Genomic DNA, 19397 nt, shown 5'->3' on the forward strand with positions numbered 1-19397 from the left:
TTGAAAAATTTCTTGTAGGTCAGGCCTGCTGATAATGAATTCATTTAGTTTGTTTGACAAAGTCTTTATTTCTCCTTCACTTTTGAAGTATAATTTAACTGTGTGTGGGTTAGTGGTTTTTCTCTTTAAACACTTGAAATATTTCACTCTATTCCCCTCTTGCTTGCATATTTTCTGATTAAAAGTGTGTTGTAATTTCACCCTTGTTCTTCTCTAGATAAGCTATATTTTTCTTTTGTCTTTTATTTAAAGATTTTCTTTCTGTTTTCTGCATTTGAATATTATATGGATAGTTGAATGTGTGTGTGTGTGTGTGTGTGAGTGTGTGTGTGTGTGTTTCCTGTTAGGTGTTCTCTAATTTTCCTGTGTCTGTGTTTTAGTTTCTGTCACTAATTTTGGAATATTCTACAGCCACTATTTCTTCAAATATTTCTTTTTCTCATCTCTTTCTTCTCTTTCTGGTATTCCAATGATGCCTATGTTACAAGTTTGGGTTCATCCCATATTCTTGGATGCTGTGCTGTAAATTTTTTTCTTTTTTCTCTTGCATTCAGTTTGGTAGGTTTCTTTTGAGCTGTCTTCAGGAATCACTGGTTCTTTCCTCTTCCTTCTTCAACCTACTAACATGCCTATCAAAGGCATTCTTCATTTTATAGGTTTTTTTTCTAGCATTTCCTTTGATTTTCTTACAGTTTTCATTTTTGCACTTAATTTTGTCATCTGTCACTGCATGCTACTCTTTCTTTTAGAGCCCTTACTATATTAATCATAGTTGTTTTCAGTTCCCTGATAGATACCTTTAGCATCTATGTTATATTTGTTCTGATTCTGTAGCTTGCTTTGTCTCTTCAGATGGTAGGGTGTTTTTGTTTGTTTTTTTTTTTTTTGCTTTGCCATGTGATGAGGTTGTGGGATATCCGTGAGGTGAGGTGGGGTGGAGTCTGGAGTCAACGACCACGAAAGAATTCTTGAGATGTCTTTGGTGCATAAAGGTAGTTTATTAAAGCATGGGGACAGAACCTGTGGGCAGAAAGAGCTGCACTGGTGTCATGAGGAGTGGCCCATTATATACCCATAAGTTGGGAGAGGGTTAGGTATAGCGTAAGTTTCTAAGGAATTTTGGAATCAAGGTTTCCAGGACCTTGATGGGGCTAGCTATTGGTGGGGAAAGGTCATTTATTACCGTCTAATAAAACCTTAGTCATGAGGCCCTTCAGATGTATATCAGTGGGCCATATGCTTGGGGGATGATTGCCAACATGTATCTTGGGGGGGGGAGGTTAGAGATAAAGGAAATTTCCAAAGGAATTTTTCATGTTAAAGTAGACTTACAGGATCCTGGTGGGGGGTGGGGGGTGGGGGGGGCATCAGGCTAGGATTGTCTTCTGCCCTTAGCAAAGTATTAACATCGAGGCAGTTGAGTCCCTAGAGGAATGTCACTCTGCCTGTCTCCAGGACTTGTCAATGGGCTGTAGGTAGTAAGGACATGTAATAATTTTTCTTCTGCCTTTGTTTCCCACATCATTCCCCCCCCTGAACAATTTTGACCCTTAAATCTATAAGGTTGCTGGAAGGTCTCATCTTCTGTAACTTCTTCCTGCTGAATAGGCACATAGAGATGTCCCTACCTATGGGTCAACATTGGTCAGTTGGGGTTATATAGATACAGGAGTTACAAAAGGCAGAGGCAGCTGAATCCAAGGGAGACTGCATGTGTAGATCTTCCCAAGTGGAAAGGATCATCTGTTGGCTTGAAGTTACGGCAGTGAAGGAGTCTCGACACCAGGTGGAGAGACATGGGAGAAAACAGCAAGACATGATTAGTATAACAAAATGAAAAAGAAACCCAAATTAAGAGTCCTTTGGTAGTTGACAAAAAATCCTTTTGCAGTCCAGGAGTTTAGTCAATCATTAAAGGAAAGAGAGGGATCATTTAAAGAGCCAATTTGAGTATTCATGTCAGTAACCCAGAAATATTTTGTGATAATCTGGATGTATACGCAGAGTTCTGTTTTTATGATAGCACAACTTCCACCTTGTGTAGCAGTTAAAAACATCTATTGTCATTCCGTTTTGTAAAACTGCTTCACGTATTTGTATTACTTCAGTATTTAATAGAGAAATGCTATTTCGAGTGTCACTTAGGCTTTGACTATGTACTTAAGGGTAGCTGGGTTTAAAGTCTGACAGGTCTCAAGTATTACTGTAGGCATATCTATAAACATAGCCTGGTATTTAATAAGTTGGCTTCCTATCATCCATTGGTGGCTTTTGGTCTTGGACCTGACTTGAAGTCACTACAGTAAGCGACTGTCCCATAGTGAGTTTTGAGGGTCCTTTTACCAGGAGGGCTCTTGTATGCTGGCTAACGCCTCTCCTTGTAATTTATATCCATAGAGGTGGCTTCTAGGATAAATATGATTATGTGGGATGAAACCATTAAGAAGTCTTTTTGTTTGAGGTCTAGCCTTAATATCTTAACAAGGAATCACTGGCAATGGGGAAAGACTTGTCAAGAGATAAGGGCTTTCCCAAGTCATCATCCAGTATAATCACAAGGAAAGTGGGGTCATCCATTACTATGCATTGTATTTTTGTTGTTGTTGAAATATAAACTGATGTAAATAGGTCATTAGTATGGAGATTTAGGATAATCTTGCTAGGATAATTTTGCTGGGATGTGTTTAATATTTGCTGTGGCTGAAGCTGTAGGTTGAAGATGTTTTCATATCTTTTAGTGTCTTTGCTTTTATCTCGCCTTCTGTAAGTATTCTTTCCAAGAGAGAGAAGAGCTCTACAGCTGTATTCCACTGTTATATTGTATATTGTGTGGTGGTAGTTGTGGGAAAAGGGTATTGTTTGAAATCTTATGATTACACTTCAGTATTTTAACCTCGTGTCTCTAAGATGTGATTTTCACAACCATTTCTCTAGGGGTATAATTGTCCCAAACACCCACCTTTGAGTTGAAACATAAAGTTTAGAGAGGACTGGATTGTGAGTAATGTGCTTTGCCCAGTTGGGGTAATGATGTAGTAAAATTCACTGAAAAGTAGGTCTTTGTAATGGAGAACAATTTTGGTGTGTTTTTTTTTTTTTAATGTTTTTTTATTATATTATGTTAGTCACCATACAGTACATCCCCGGTTTCCGATGTAAAGTTCGATGATTCATTAGTTGCGTATAACACCCAGTGCACCATGCAATACGTGCCCTCCTTACTACCCATCACCAGCCTATCCCATTCCCCCACCCCCCTCCCCTCTGAAGTCCTCAGTTTGTTTCTCATAGTCCATAGTCTCTCATGCTTCATTCCCCCTTCTGATTACCCCCCCTTTCTTTATCCCTTTCTTCCCCTACCAATCTTCCTAGTTCTTATGTTCCATAGATGAGAGAGATCATATGATAGTTGTCTTTCTCTGCTTGACTTATTTCACTTAGCATTATCTCCTCCAGTGCCGTCCATGTTGTAGCAAATGTTGAGAATTCGTTCTTTCTGAGGTGTGTTTTAAAATGGTTACTTTTCCTTCAGCAGGAAGGGATTTTCTTTGTTTTTCACAAGAACCCCTGGAGGTAACCTCCATGAAAGTGTGAGGTCATTCTGAATTCTCTCTCTAATTCTAGTCCACACTCACTCTCAGCAATTTGTCAATACCATTTAAGTATTCCTACCATTTTAAGGCTCTAGCAGTTATATTCCAGATAAGCAGATCTCACCATGACTCTGAATTTGTTCCTCTCTTCCATTTGCAAGGTGGCAGTTTACCCTATGACCTCAGTTCTCAGAAAGGTCAAAGACAAGTTATCAATTTTCAGTTTCTTTAGCCTTTTATTTTCTAAGAATGGGAATTCCAAGTTCTTTAAGTCAAGCTTAAAATGAAAGTTTTTGTGGTTGCTGTTGTTGATATTACAAGCCTAATCTAAAATTTCTATGGAAAGCTAAAAAACCTAAAATAGTCAAATAACTTTTTATTTTGTTGTAAATTTTTATATAATAAAATTATTAAGCCATTATTTGTTATAGGTAGATTAATTAAGAGAATATGGTATTGGTAAAAGAAGAGATAAAAAGATCCAGGGACAAAATTGAGAGTCCAAAAATAGACTCTATTAACTTTTAAAATAATTGCCCAAAAGATTCAATCACAACACATTATTTTTAAGCAAATGGTGCTGGAACAATTGGACTTCCATAAGCAAAATCTGAACCACAGCATGTATCTTTTATCATATACAAAAGATAACCCAAAACAGACCTATTTAAATATGAAAGCTGAAGCTTTATAATTTCCATCATCTGGTGAATCCATGTATCCACATAAACAAGGAATAAACAAATGATATATGTAAACACACGGATGAATCTCAAAAGCATTTTACAAGGTGAAAAAAGGGACACTCAAAAGCTGTATATGATATGATTCCTTTTCTATGACAATACAAAATAAACAAAAACAAATGACAATGGACCAGTGGATTCTTCAAGAGCTGTGAATAAGGAATAGGCATTGACTACAAAAGTGAATGGGGAAATATTTTGAAGGGATTGAGATAATATTAATTTCGACTGTGCTTGTAGACATATAACTGCATACATTTCTCAAATTTTGTAAAAGCATGCAGCTGAAATTTACTGTTTGTAATTTTTAATTCCCTAAACCTGACCAAAACCCAGAAAAGAAACAAAAATACAGAGTTAATTTTGATGGTGTGAAAATAAAAGTAGCGTCAGTATGGCAATGTGTCTTTTGAGATCTATATTTTGGGGGACAGAAAAGCGGGAGTTTCTATGTTAAAATATGGTGTTTGGTATGTTAGCCTGGGAAGTGGAATATGCTTGTTTTGGTTTTTTTTTTTTTTTTTTAGTTATTTTAAACTACAATCATTAATTTTATATAGACTCTGTGCATGGGGCACATTTAACAATAAAAACAAAACAAATTGTAATGCAAGAATTTAATTTCAACATGTTCATATTTTCATCATATCCAGATTATTTAATTTTGGATCTATTTATGCTAATAATAGAATGTCAAATGTCAAATTAAACTTTGCAATGGGTCATATAGTTTATTTTCAAATTATTTTGAGATCTACTTAATTAAAAATTGTAAGATTACTGTTTTTCACATATAAGTGTGAGTCCCTCTTCTGTGTATAGAAAGCTGACTTTGAGATTCAGCTCTTCCACTTATGAGCATGACACCTGTTGGAATTTAATTTTCCTGGAGGTCCTGTTCCTTCAAAGCTTATGCAATACTGTATGGTCACAGAAACATAATACCATAAGGGGGGTGGTTGGCAGAGAGGGAGCATAGAAAAGGCAAGGCTGATTTTACTTACCTGAAATATAGCAATGATGATTAGGTGGGTATGAAGATTAAATGAGACAATACATGTGCAGTGATCAAACAATTGTAAATGCGTTCTGCATTGTTAACATTCAATACATGGAACTTACTGTGACTGATATCAATGTAGAGTTTGGATTAGTACCTCATGCGTTGGCCTGAGGTTTTCTTGGTTATTGCTATCAAATGAGAACAAAATGTTAAAATGCTATTGCATCCATAATACTGTCCCTTATATAGTTATGGAATTGACTACACAATATTGTTCCAAGGCTTATGGTGTGCTCAGATCATGTAATTTATATGTGGACTATAGCCTCCAAGATGCTCACTGATTTTGGTGAGTGTATGGAAAGACTCTTTTTCATTAGGTAAGAGATTAATTCTTTGCTCAATATTTCTAGAATTTGGAAAGGAGCAACATAAGGAATGGAGCAGTCCTGGAGAAAGGCCTTCGTTCCTTGATAGCTCCTTCTCCCTACTTTGCATTTTTCCATTAATTTTGAGATGCAATGCCATTTTAGATCATATCATCCATACTAATTAAAAGTATTCTTTTCTGGGGTGCCTGCGTAGCTCAGTCGTTAAGCGTCTGCCTTCGGCTCAGGGCATGATCCCGGAGTCCTGGGATCAAGCCCCACATCGGGCTCCTCTGCTGGGAGCCTGCTTCTTCCTCTCCCAATCCCCTGCTTGTGTTCCCTCTCTTGCTGGCTGTCTCTCTCTGTCACATAAATAAATAAAATCTTTAAAAATAAATAAATAAAAGTATTCTTTTCTAAGGCAGTTTGAATGGTGAATGTAATGACATTCTCAAATGTGCAGAGACTGCATGGGACTCAGTCTCTAGAAAATAATAAATTCAACCCCGGATATGGCTAAGAAGTAGTATTAGAAAAGATAGTTCTATGTGTTTAAGTTCTTTCCACAACATTCCTCACCTGATGTCATATTGTCTTCAAAATGTTTGTTCCTTGTTACTATGTCATCCCAGAAGTGAACATGACAGCAACTGGCTTTTTTCACTGCTTCTCTGCACCACTGTCTACTCTTCCTGCATTCCCTGTCTTCATTGAAAAGTTCACAATGAATTGTGTCTCTTCAGCCAGATTCCTGGATGTCATTGCTTCCTCTACTTATCCCCACAGGCTTGCATTTTTTGCCCCACCCTCACCTCAAGAAAATTTTGTTTTCTGAAAATGCCTCTTATTTATTTTTATTTTACTTTTTTTAAATTTTTACATCCACAGAACTGATATGTTAGTTCTGGATCTTACTATTCTATGTTTGAACCATTGCAAAACCCTGACCTTCCCTCAGGCTGTCCTATGCATTGTAACCAGAGTTAATTTTCTATCTGGTACCACCCTTCAATGAGTACTAGTTGTTATGGGACAAAAATCCAAGTTGGTGCTTGGAAGCAGTTTAGGAATTATTTCTAATACTGAGAATGATGATTTTCAACATTAGACTTCCACATGGGGTAAGAAGATTATTTATGTGTTTATTACAACAGAGCCAAAGTCTGACTCACAGTATATTTAGATGAGTGATTCCTCTCCTTATGAAGAAACGGAAAGTTCATTGTATCGAAATCTTCAATTCATCTCAAAAGTACACATATGGGGGCACCTGGGTGACTCAGTCGGTGGGGCATCTGGCTCTTGATTTTGGCTTGGGTCGTGGTCTTGGGGTCATGGGATTGAACCCCCTGTCAGGCTCTCTGCTGGGAGTGGAGCATGCTTGGGATCTCTCTCTCCTTCTCCCTCTGCCCCTCCCTGCAGAGAGAAAGAGAAAGAGATCTTTTGCTTCTCAAAATAAATAATAAACAAATAAATAAATAAAATTACACATATATACTCATGCTGCTCTGAAATATTCACATAAAGATTTAGTTTAAGTATTAATATGTTTGGGATACTGTATACACACACACACACAGACACACAGATAAGAAGATAGCATAGAGGATATCACTACTCTTGTAGATTTATATATTCTGGAAAATGAAACTTAACAGGGAAAATAGCAGCTAGGAACATATCATAGGAAACTGGAAAGAAAGAAATGATATTTAGAATGGCCTGTTTTTGCTATTGCCAGAGCCAACTGCCTTCCATGCCTTCATTCACCCACTCATTCATTCATTTGTTCAGTAAAAGCTGTCTCATTAGATTTGTGGACTCTAGTACCTGGTTAATGATATGAAGTTTTGCCTCATTCAGATTTCATATTACTCTCAGCTCAGAGTATTTGCCCCTCATTAAAAACTCAGCAAATCTTCAGATCACTTAAGTATGCAATCAATGAATTTAAGATAATATCTTTAATACTGTTTAAAAATCTCCTTAGTGTAAATAAAAGGAGGAAACTTTAAGCAATTGAATATGCTGTGAAATCTATTCATGTAGTTTTTAACTAATATATAGTTTCTAATAGTAATTCTTTTCATGTGGAATTTGCCAAAGAGCATGTTTGGCCACATAAAGGGGGGAAAAGACCATGCTTTGTCCAATGTTCTCTGAATGTTATTTTAAATGATAAATAATTTCATTTGAGTATCCAACCCCCGTCCTCTTTACAGGAAAGGCTGTTATTCTTTCTGTGCTCTTAGATTCTTCCTCTTCTGCCTTTCTACCCATTTCTGCCTCTCTCCTCATAGGCTAAACTATATTAATGATTTCAGTTTAAGCAGGGATTTAAGACAGAATTCTCGAAAGCCTGTATTGAAAGGTTTCCATTAGTACTGCGTGAATTAGAGATAAAAAAAATAACTGAATATTTATGAAAGCAAATGGATAGTATAAAAAGTAGTTATAGAGAACTAGAAAATACCACCACCTCTCCTGTTGCTTCTAGATAAAAGAAATACGTAGTTTGCCTTTTACAGAAAACATGATTAAATGGAATGTCTTAGAAAAATGTTACCACATTTACTTTGTTCATACTTAGAAGAATTTAACTGAGTGCAGGCAGCCTAGTTAAGATAAGGCAGAAATTCCACGGAACGTATAAAATAACTGGTGTCTTCCTTTTCTATTCTCATTCAGTTATCTGTTCATTTGGTTCACTTTTCCTTCTGAACATTTTTATATATAAGACAAAATGAAGGCTTTTCTAAAATTTTGTTTTTGTGTGATTCTTAGATTTTGTGATCAGTAAGTTTTAGTGATTATATCTTTTCCTCCAGCCAATCATCACTTGTCATTAAGATCCCAAGAGATTCAATGGTCCATGAAAGATTAATACTCTGCTGAGAGTATTTTGTAATCTCCAGAATTTGAGGAATGCTTCCTGGGAATATGAGTCAATGAAATTCCAATTTACAATATTACTAAGAAATGTTTATTCTAAGCTCCCATTTAACTTTATGTTTATCAGAATCAACTTTCAAAATGATAATTCACCAATGAAAATAAATTACTATTTATGTTTTCCATAAATTACTATTTATGTTTTCCATAACCACAAACCAAGAAAGTGACGATAATTGCCATTTGATTTTTAAAAAGATTATGGGACAAGTGTGCTCTGGGTAGTCATTACATACATGTAATTTTCCCTATTGTTAAAGGAAAAGAATTTTAGAAATATTAGTGTGAAAAATAATATGAACTTAAATACTTTTGAAAGCCTCTAAAAACATGACCTCCAACATATATCTGATGCATTTCTCACCAACCATCACATTTGCAATAGAAATTTCATTATTTCACAATATTTTACAATGGTATTTCAACTTAAACTTACTAACAAGGTGAATATTAGAAACAACATCTTCAGAGAACTTTCTGTCAATCAAGAGGATCAACCTTCCCTTACCCTCTTATTTGCCTTCCTCTCTCTCTTTACCTCTCTCTCCGTCTACCTACACACCTATTATATATACCATATATATAGTATATATTCATTTACTTAATATTTTCATGTTGTTTGTATACCCTCCTACTTTTGCATTTCTGCTTATTTGTTACATTCTTACAAAAGCAAACCTATATAATTTCATTTCTGTACAAATTGCCCAATAAAGAATTAAATTGAATAAAATTATCATTTAATTTTCATTTTGTGGTAGTATTATGTTAAACCTGTTTTAAAAAAATGTAACCCATTCCACGAAAGGACAATGGGAAAAAGTAAGTGAGTGCTCACGGACACTCTTGTCTGTTTATGAGAAATAAGAAAAGGTATTTCTATCTTGGACTTACAAACTATGTAGAGCTCTTTACATTAAACTATCAGGCCAAGCTGGAAATCAAGAAACCAAAGTCAAATCCACTTACCTGGTATTGAGTTAGATTCACAACTACTGTCTCAAGACAACCAATTTTCTTAGTGATATATTGGAGTCAAGGGGCTCATTAACTATAGGAACCAGGCTTGAGCACATTTTTTACATTCTCAGATACCTGCAAGAGTCATTTTCTTAGATTTGGGTGACAGAGGTAGAACCTGCTGTGAAGGAGGCCCTGGAAAGATAAAGACAGTATGTAGATTTGCTAATAAAGGAAAACTGAGGCATAAGAAGCTCATGTATCATCATTTCCAAGATACTCTCTGGAGTCTACCTCACACCATTCTAGATTCTGAATTTGTTGTTTTTCATGTCAGTAGGAAAGACCATCTTAATACAAGTTGAAACAGTCTGAATATAAATATGAAATCTATCAGGATAGCTTAATTTACTTTTATAGACCACTCTTTTTAATTTATCAACACGTTTTAATTACATTTTATTGATGAATTCATGGAGACATTTTAATAGTACTTTTAATTTTAAACATGTTTTCTTGGGATGCCTGGGTGGCTCAGTTGGTCAAGTGTCTGCCTTCCGTTCAGGTCATGATCTCAGGGTCCTGGGATCAAGCCCTGCATCTGGCTCCTTGCTCAGCGGGGAGCCTGCTTCTCCCTCTGCCTGCCGCTCCCCCTGCTTGTGCTCTCTCTCTCTCTGACAAATAAATAAATAGTTGCGTTTTTGTATAAATTTATAAGCCACCTTGCTTTGATATGGAAACAGTAAAGATTACTGACATCTAAAATTTAGTTACACAGGTGAAGACTGGCCATTTTCTATATAACTTAAAATAGATAGGACCCGGCTTTTAGGCTAAGAAAAAGAGATATTAATGATATATAAAAGTGTCTAACTGAAAGAATGAAATGAGGTGTTTCAAGAATTTATATAGTAAAAGCTAGAGGGTTTTTCGTTCAGCTTTGCTTTCCGGGGTATGTATACTATATTTTGCATAATCACATTCATTTATTTGAAGAAAAGGCCATTCTCCGGACCATGTTTTTGAAGGCTTGCTTCACCTGCTGGTTTCTTAGTGTATATATGAAAGGATTCAAGAGAGGAGAGACTGAGGTATTGAGCACAGCTACTCCTTTGTTTAAAGTCACTCTTTCCCTTGCAGAAGGCTTAATGTACATGAAGATGCAGCTGCCATAAGAGAGGGAGACCACTATCATGTGGGAGGAACAAGTGGAAAAGGCTTTTTTCCTTTGACTCATGGAAGGAATTCTCAGAATTGCCTGGATGATGTATGTATAAGAGAGGATAACTAGTGTTAAGGTGACCATCAGTGTTACCACTGCTAAAAAAAATGCCATGAGTTCTAGAAAGCGAGTGTTTGTGCAAGAAAGCTGTAGAATAGGAGAAGAGTCACAGATAAAATGATCAATTATATTGGAGGCACAGAAATCCAACTGAAGCAGCAGGATTACTGGTGGAAAGATGACCAGGAATCCTGCGAGCCATGAGCTAAAGACAAGAAGGATGCAGGTTCTGTTGCTCATGATGGTCATGTAATGGAGAGGTTTGCAGATGGCCACGTAGCGGTCATAGGACATGGCGGCCAGAAGGTAAAATTCTGTCACCCCCAAGAAGATGAAGAAAAATAGCTGAGTCACACAACCATTGTAGGTAATGGTTCTGTCCTTCGTCATGATAGTGACAAGGAATCTGGGAATGCAGACAGATGTGAATGATATTTCTAGGAATGAGAAGTTTCGAAGGAAGAAATACATTGGAGTCTGCAAGTGGGGATCCGAAAGGGTGAGGGTGATAATGATCAGGTTCCCCGTCACACTGAGCATGTAGGTAACAAGAAGAAATATGGAAAGTACAACCTGCCACTGTGGGTCATCTGTCAACCCGAGAAGAATAAACTCTGTTACTGCTGTGTGATTTCTCATTATTTTCCTTCTTTATAATGGTATTCTTCATTTTAGCTGAAAAATAGATGAAACAATAAGAAAGTTATGACACCAGAAAAGAAACACACACACACACAAACACACACACTTAAAAAAAATCATTGCTGCCTTGTGTTTTTAGAGAGAAATGATTTTGTGGGTGTAGAAACAAAATACTTACTAAAACTGACATATTTATTATGTAATTTATTAATTATTCCTATATTTCTTTCATTGTAGTCTCACATATCTCAGTATAAATCCCTGTCTCTTGAATGTTTTAATATATCCTGAAAACAAGGGGAAAAAAAGAGAACAAAACCTGTGAGATGAAAATCTAAGGCTCAGAGCTTACTCCCAGCATATTGCCATATTTTGAAGGTATTTTTGGTTGCTTTCTTCTTCATATAATTTTTAACATTTCTATTTTGAATAAACATGTCTGTTTCCTTCTCCCATTCAACGTTTTACAATCTACGGAGACCATTTGCCCATCTGGTAGAGTAATGTGTACCTGATAACAGTATACAGAAATATTTAATGGATGGGAGGGTAGCCCCAATCTAATTCCAATGTCTCTTCCATAATCTTAATTTTAATTATGAATCTGTCATAATGGTTTTTTCTAAGATTGTAAATATGTTCTTCTTGGGGTGCCTGGGTGGCCCAGTCAGTTGAGTGTCTGACTCTTGGTTTTGGCTCAGGTTGTGGTCTCAGGGTTTTGAGGAATGCACAATGAGGTGTCTGCTTAAGACTCTCTTCCTCTCCCTCTGGCCCTCCCCCCCATGCTCTCTCTCTAAAATAAATAAACATATCTTAAAAAAGAATATATATTTCTTAAATATATTTGTATTTACTCTCTACCTATCATGAGTCTGTTCTCTGATACATAAAGCAATACTTTTACTTAAGACTTAATTTTATTTTTGCAAACTATAAGTGTTCTTACTTAATTCTAAAATGATTTAGCACTTCCATAATATTACCTATTCTTTTCTTGAGGGAGACAAAAGGAATAGTTCAACATTCAAGGTAAGCTTTTGGGAGGCAAAGAGTATTTCTTATTACTCTTCTTTTTTATTTTTGGCTTTAATGCAACTCTTGATGCTTTACAGGATTTGTTTAATTTTTTTCCTGTTTGAAGTTCTTACTTTCCATAAAAGCTTTAGAAGTGCTGTTATCTAAGATCATTTTAAGAAATGCTTAACTGTCCAGACAGCCTGGCTAAGTCTGTAATGTCTCATTTGTTTTCTATATCTTTCAGAGGTTTCAGAGCTTTCAAAAGAAATAATATTTACTCACAATTAGCCAATTAACTTAATATATTAATGAACTTATTAAATTCTTTACCTACAAAATTCCCGGAACAGAATTATTCCTACTTTTCATCATCTGTCCTCTTTGTGGTCGTAAGATACGCATTTTTTTGGCTTCTGCCTCTATCTGATGGATGATAACCTTCACTCTATCAAATTCACATTGTGCAAAACTAAAACATAAAGTAGATCTGCTCAGTGTCAAGACACATGAAATAAATTATTTTGAATCTTATACAAAAATGATTACAGGGTGTCCTAATATTGATTATATTAAAAATAATTATTAAAAGATATTTAGATAAGAACACAATATCACCATGTAATCCTAACAATCACAAAATAATTTATGAATGAACAAAAATGTTGCATGAAACTCTTAAATTGTAGCAGTTTTCAAAATGTCTTCATTTGTATATTTCATATAAATTGTGTGGCTTAAATTTATTCATATATAAGATTGTGAATAATTGAGATTACTTGTACAAAGCATACATTTACTCTATTAAAGCAAAATTATATTCCTGAAACCATTAAAGACATACTTACTTTTATGGTATATATGGCTGGTTTAGGCAATGTCATTTCTAATGGCTTCTTTAATTTGTTTAAACACAAGTACTTTGAGATTTTTCAAAATTCTTTACACTCTCTTTCTTCTCTGCCATGTTATATTTGTAACCAAATACTCAAAATATTGATAATAAAGAATAATTTCAAGAACTCCTCTCCAATTTTTCAAAAAGGGTATACATCAACCCAAATTTCTCTAAGGCTCTGAGGTCCCAAGGTATCCTACCTATTGCTACTTTTAGAGGTGTAACTTGATATTTGAAATGAAATGTTATAGTTGAAATGAAGTCTAATATAATGTCTTCCCAAGCTTGGTGGGCAAGATGATACGATTTTAATCATGTTATTCAGGCTACCCATAATATTATCTGCTCCATTCACAATGGACTCAGGAGGATTAGTTGAATGAATAAACAAAAGGTACCATGGAGATTGGTGTTCTCAAGACACCAGCATTAAGCTGTAGTCCAAATTAGTACACAATTTAGAATAGAATATTTTGGTGATAGTGATCTGAAATCAGAGCAGAAAAATATATATAAGGATTTAAATTTTTATAATAATCCAGAACTTTACAAATTTAATAGAGTAAGAGATTAGCAATTTCTCAGTGGCATTAGATTTAAGTTGTGAACAGTGGGTTTTTCTTCAATCTTAGGGAAAATATTAAGAATTCACTGTGATGATTTAGACTGGGGCTGAGGTCTCTATCATACTATACCATAAGAGATATCAGGCTTGATAAAACACCCCAAAATGGCCCAAGGCCACCACCTTACATAATATCTTCAGTTAAAGCCAAAGGAAGATGTTGTGGGGTGGAGAGACAACCAGTTATAGGAAGTTATCAGGCAAAGCACAGTGAATCAGGGTATGGTTGTTATGCAGATTTGAGTTGCCACCTTCTTCTTTGATAAGAGTTTCTAGAGATTTGATCATCCTCCACTTCCCAGTACAGAGAGTGAGACCCCCTTACGAATGGAGCTTCCTTATATAAATGTGTTTTACAAAAAAGTAACTTCCCAGTTTTCTGACCTTTCCCTTTGTTATTTTTTAAGAATAACCAGCTCAAAATAATCCTATGCCAAAAAGGCATATTTTGGGGTGTTATTCTGCTCCCCTTCAGTTATCTCTGCAAAGACCCTATTTCCAGATAAGGTCATATCTATAGGTTCCAGGTAGACATGAATTTTGAAGGGCACTATGCAAAGCAGTACAGGACCCAAACAGATACTTCTTTTTTTTTTTTTTTAAGATTTTATTCACAGAGAGAGAGAAACAGAGAATAAGCAGGGGAAGGGGCAAAGGGAGATCCCCGCTGAGCAGGAAGCCCAATGAGGGGCTGGATCTCAGGACCCTGGGACCATGACCTGAGCTGAAGGCAGAGGCTTAACCAACTGAGCTACCCAGATGCCCCCAAACAGATACCTTTAATAATAATTTTAAACAATAACAAGTCTCCAGTGAGCATAGCAGCTTATTTACTTTCAAACTTTTTAGCAGAATCTGCTTTTATATCAATATTTTCAATAATAGATTGTAGGAACATGTATAAAGATTGACAGAACATAAGTAATAAATCTGTTAAATTAAGAATAACCTTTTAAATAAAGAAATAACAATCTGTTATGCATTAAAGACAAATCCATCAAAGATTGAAGATTGTGTTAAACCTGTGGCATACCATATCAGTTTACTCATGATAAGACTTGCTTGTATTTTAGTTTTAGTTTACTTTTGAATTCACACCTGAGACCATATTTTCCCCCCAGTGATTGAAGTGGTGCTATTCATCAGCTAGTTATCCGTATACACAGTTAAAAATATGAATATCTAGTATTTGTCTTCATTTTATAATGTTGAAAATGAAATGAAAAAATGAATAAATGAAAATGAATAAAATGGATAAATATATAATTATAAATAAACAAAAGACAGGTGAAAAAAGATGAGTCAAATTTACAGATGGCATATTAATAAACTCCTTTCTGCTTGTGTGGCTCACCTGCTTCTGTTGTAAACAAAGCAATGCTTCTTAGCACATCCTAAGGGCTTCTTCCCAAATCAGAAAAAAAAATATGTCTTAAATGATATTTTCCTAATTTTATCATTATAGAGTGATCTTGCTACAGAATTATTATTGTGGTTTTGTTACCCAAAACTGGGTTTGCTTCTTGGTAGATGTTGAGCCAAAAAAACACAAGCAAGTTAAAGAATAGGAAAGGAAGGGCTTTACTTGCAATCAGTAAAGGGAACACCTGGGGTATTTCCTAAAGCAGTGACTCTTTGAACAGCAAACTGGGAGGTTTTAAACTAAGGGCGTATACATATTTATCCAGGTGCTTGCACAATGGGAAATTCAGCATGGATTTGGGGCAAAAGTCATCTTAAAGTGACTTTGTTGATTGAAATCCCAAGGGCTGGCAAGGGTCAGCATCGTTGCTCCTCTGGCTTTAGTTGGTCTGGTATCTGAGCACTCAAAGGGGTTTAAATCCTGGAAAGATAACCCAAGAATGTGCATCAGGTCAGTCTTCGAAAATCATGAAAAACATGAGCCAACAGCGCTAGCTCTGTAGAGTTTAACATGTCCTAACAATGGTAACATGACCATAAATTTCTTTGGCTGTCAGACTTCCAACAATGCTGTCATTATGACTTTTTTTTTAAAAATCTCTTTCATCTCATGAATCTACAAATGTATCTCCTTTCCGTCTCTTCCATACCTTCATCATGCAGTAAAGATGCTAATTTAGCACTTTCAGGAGAGGCCTCACAGAGTAACAAATGTTTTCTTCCTTTTTCTTAATGTACTATGTTGTTGATTTGTTAATATCAAGCCAACAGCCTATAACTCATGTGTGGCCCAAATTCCCCCAACAGGTATTTTTTCTGTAAGTCACATCACAGCATTCTTGCTCTCAGGACACTAAGTGCTTTAGTACTGTGCTTTGGGGGGCATTAGAAGCGGTGAAATTACTAATTAAACAGAAAAATGTGGCATTATATAGGCCATGAAAAGGACTTTGTTTAGGGTATGAGAGCTGAACAAGAAGGCAGAACATCAGCTTGTTTAACCTCAGCTGGGAACAGGTGTGATGGGGAGCTCAAACTCTTTGCTGCTCTGCCCATGTCCTGGACTGGCTGCAAAAGTGCCTCCTGGATTGATTTTGGGGTTACAAATACATGCTGGAGAGTAGGCAAATGTGCAAATAAGGACTCCATGAATAATGAAGAACACTTTATATAAAATGAACATTAGTTCATACTTCCAATTACAATCCTCCAGTCCAGAGTTCATTCTTTGTAAAATGGTGAGATTGACCTGTCACAGAATGTGTTCCTGTTGAGTTCCACCAGCATCCTGGATAATTATTTGTAATTTGCATTTAGAAAGCTCATACACTACGGGTTTTTTACTGCTATATAGGTGTTTATATTTCATGGAGTCACGTGTCCACCCCACAGAACCACATAGTATGGGTACATCATCTCACATCCCTCACGTTGTCCCTTGCTTGTCAACCCTTTGTCTCTCTCAACCCTGACAATGACTATTTATTTCCTGTCCTGATATTTGCTATTCCAGAACATCACACAAGTAGAGCCATAGAAGGTGCAGCCTTTGGATTGGGATTTTTTCACTTAGTAAAATGGAGTCATGTTTCACTCATGTTGACGGGTAAATGAGTATGTGGTTCCTGTCTAGTCCAAGTAGTGTTCCTTTAGGTGCCTACCCCACAGTTAGTGTATTCATTCACATACTGAAGAACATGTGGGTGGTCTCCAATTTATGATGGTAATGAATAAAGATGTTTTGTGTGGAGAGATACCATTTCACTTGAGTAAAATAATTAGAAGAGGGATAGACTTTTCAAAAATTGTATGTTTAACATTATAAGTGACTATTAAACAGCTTTCTAAAGTGACTGCAGTGCTTTGTATCACATTAGCAATTTGTGGAAGTTTCTGTGGTTTTGCCTCAAGTACTTGATATTGTCTTTAAAAAACTTTTATTTTTCATTCTGATAGATACATAGCAGTATCCTATTGGGGTTTTATTGATTGATTGATTGATTCATTCATTCACTCATTCATTTATTTATTTTAGTTATCTCTACATGCAATGTGGGGATCAAACTTATGACCCTGTGATCAAGAGTCCCATGCTGGGGCGCCTGGGTAGCGCAGTTGTTAAGCATCTGCCTTGGCTCAGGGCGTGATCCTGGCGCTCTGGGATCGAGTCCCACATCAGGCTCCTCCGCTGGGCGCCTGCTTCTTCCTCTCCCACTCCCCTGCTGTGTTCCCTCTCTCGCTGGCTGTCTCTCTGTCACATAAATAAATAAAAAATCTTAAAAAAAAAAAAGAGTCCCATGCTGTACAAACTGAGCCAGGCAGGTGTCCATTGGGTTTTTTGTTTTGTTTTGTTTTGTTTTTTTCAGAGTATACTTTTATTTTTTTTAATTTTTTTATTATATTATGTTAGTCACTGTACAATACATCCCCGGTTTCTGATGTAAAGTTCGATTATTCATTAGCTGCGTATAACACCCAGTGCACCATGCAATACGTGCCCTCCTTACTACCCATCACCGGCCTATCCCATTCCCCCACCCCCTCCCCTCTGAGGCCCTCAGTTTGTTTCTCATAGTCCATAGTCTCTCATGTTTCATTCCCCCTTCTGATTACCCCCCCTTTCTTCATCCGTTTCTTCCCCTACCGATCTTCCTAGTTCTTATGTTCCATAGATGAGAGAAATCATATGATAATTGTCTTTCTCTGCTTGACTAATTTCACTTAGAATTATCTCCTCCAGTGCCATCCATGTTGCAGCAAATGTAAAGAATTCATTCTTTCTGATAGCCGAGTAATATTCCATTGTATATATGGACCACCGCTTCTTAATCCAGTTGTCTGTTGAAGGGCATCTCGGTTCCTTCCATGATTTAGCTACTGTGGACAGAGCTGCTATGAACATTGGGGTGCATATGGGCATTCCCTTCACTACGTCTGTATCTTTGAGGTAAATACCCAGTAGTGCAAGGGCTGGATCATAGGGTAGCTCAATTTTTAACTTTTTAAGGGACCTCCACACGGTTTTCCAGAGTGGCTGTACCAACCTGCATTCCCACCAACAATGTAGGAGGGATCCCCTTTCTCCACATCCTCTCCAACAATTGTTGTTTCTTGCCTTGTCCATTTTTGCCATCCTAACTGGCGTAAGGTGGTATCTTAGTGTGCTTTTGATTTGAATTTCCCTGATGGCTAATGATTTTGAACATTTTTTCATGTGTCTGTTAGCCATTTGTATGTCTTCATTGGAAAAGTGTCTGTTCATACCTTCTGCCCATTTTATGATTTGTTTATTTGTTTCTCGTGTAGTGAGTTTGAGAAGTTCTTTGTAGATCTTGGATACCAGTCTTTTATCTGTAGCATCATTTGCAAATTTATTCTCCCATTCCGTGGGCTGCCCCTTGGTTTTTTTTTTAATGTTTCTTGGCTGTGCAGAAGCTTTTTATCTTGATGAAGTCCCACAAGTTCATTTTATCTTTTGTTTCTCTTGCCTTTGGAGATGTGTCATGAAAAAGTTTGCTTTGGCCAATGTCGTAGAGGTTGCTGCCTATGTTCTCCTCTAGGATTTTGATGGATTCCTGTCTCATATCGAGGTCTTTCATCCATTTGGAGTTTATTTTTGTGTATGGGGTAAGTGAGTGGTCAAGTTTCATTCTTTTGCATGTAGCTGTCCAATTTTCCCAGCACCATTTATTGAAGAGACTGTCTTTTTTCCACTGGATGTTTTTTCCTGCTTTATCAAAGATTAGTTGCCCAAAGAGCTGAGGGTCCATTTCTGGGCTCTCTATTCTGTTCCATTGGTCTATGTGTCTGTTTTTGTGCCAGTACCATGCTGTCTTTGTGATCACAGCTTTGTAGTACAGCTCGAAATCCGGCATTGTGATGCCCCCAGCTT

The 19397-nt window shown here is 36.4% G+C and overlaps 2 protein-coding genes across 14 annotated transcripts in view; both read right to left on the minus strand.

The window, feature by feature from the left end:
- The window catches only part of FGGY (FGGY carbohydrate kinase domain containing), a 503109-nt gene that overhangs the window by 130927 nt on the left and 352785 nt on the right, over window positions 1-19397 (minus strand). The gene's annotated exons all lie outside the window — the stretch shown is intronic.
- On the minus strand, window positions 10605-11543 carry LOC103663154 (olfactory receptor 6C75). The gene has a single exon (XM_008690850.2). It carries the CDS (start codon window positions 11541-11543, stop codon window positions 10605-10607), a length of 939 nt encoding a protein of 312 aa, XP_008689072.2.

Source organism: Ursus maritimus, unplaced genomic scaffold, assembly GCF_017311325.1.
Source record: "Ursus maritimus isolate PB19 unplaced genomic scaffold, ASM1731132v1 scaffold_12, whole genome shotgun sequence".
In the NCBI taxonomy this organism is placed as follows: Eukaryota; Metazoa; Chordata; class Mammalia; order Carnivora; family Ursidae; genus Ursus; species Ursus maritimus.

Excerpts from the sequence above, each read along its gene's own strand:
- LOC103663154 (XM_008690850.2), bottom strand. The coding sequence starts at position 11,543 with ATGAGAAATCACACAGCAGTAACAGAGTTTATTCTTCTCGGGTTGACA.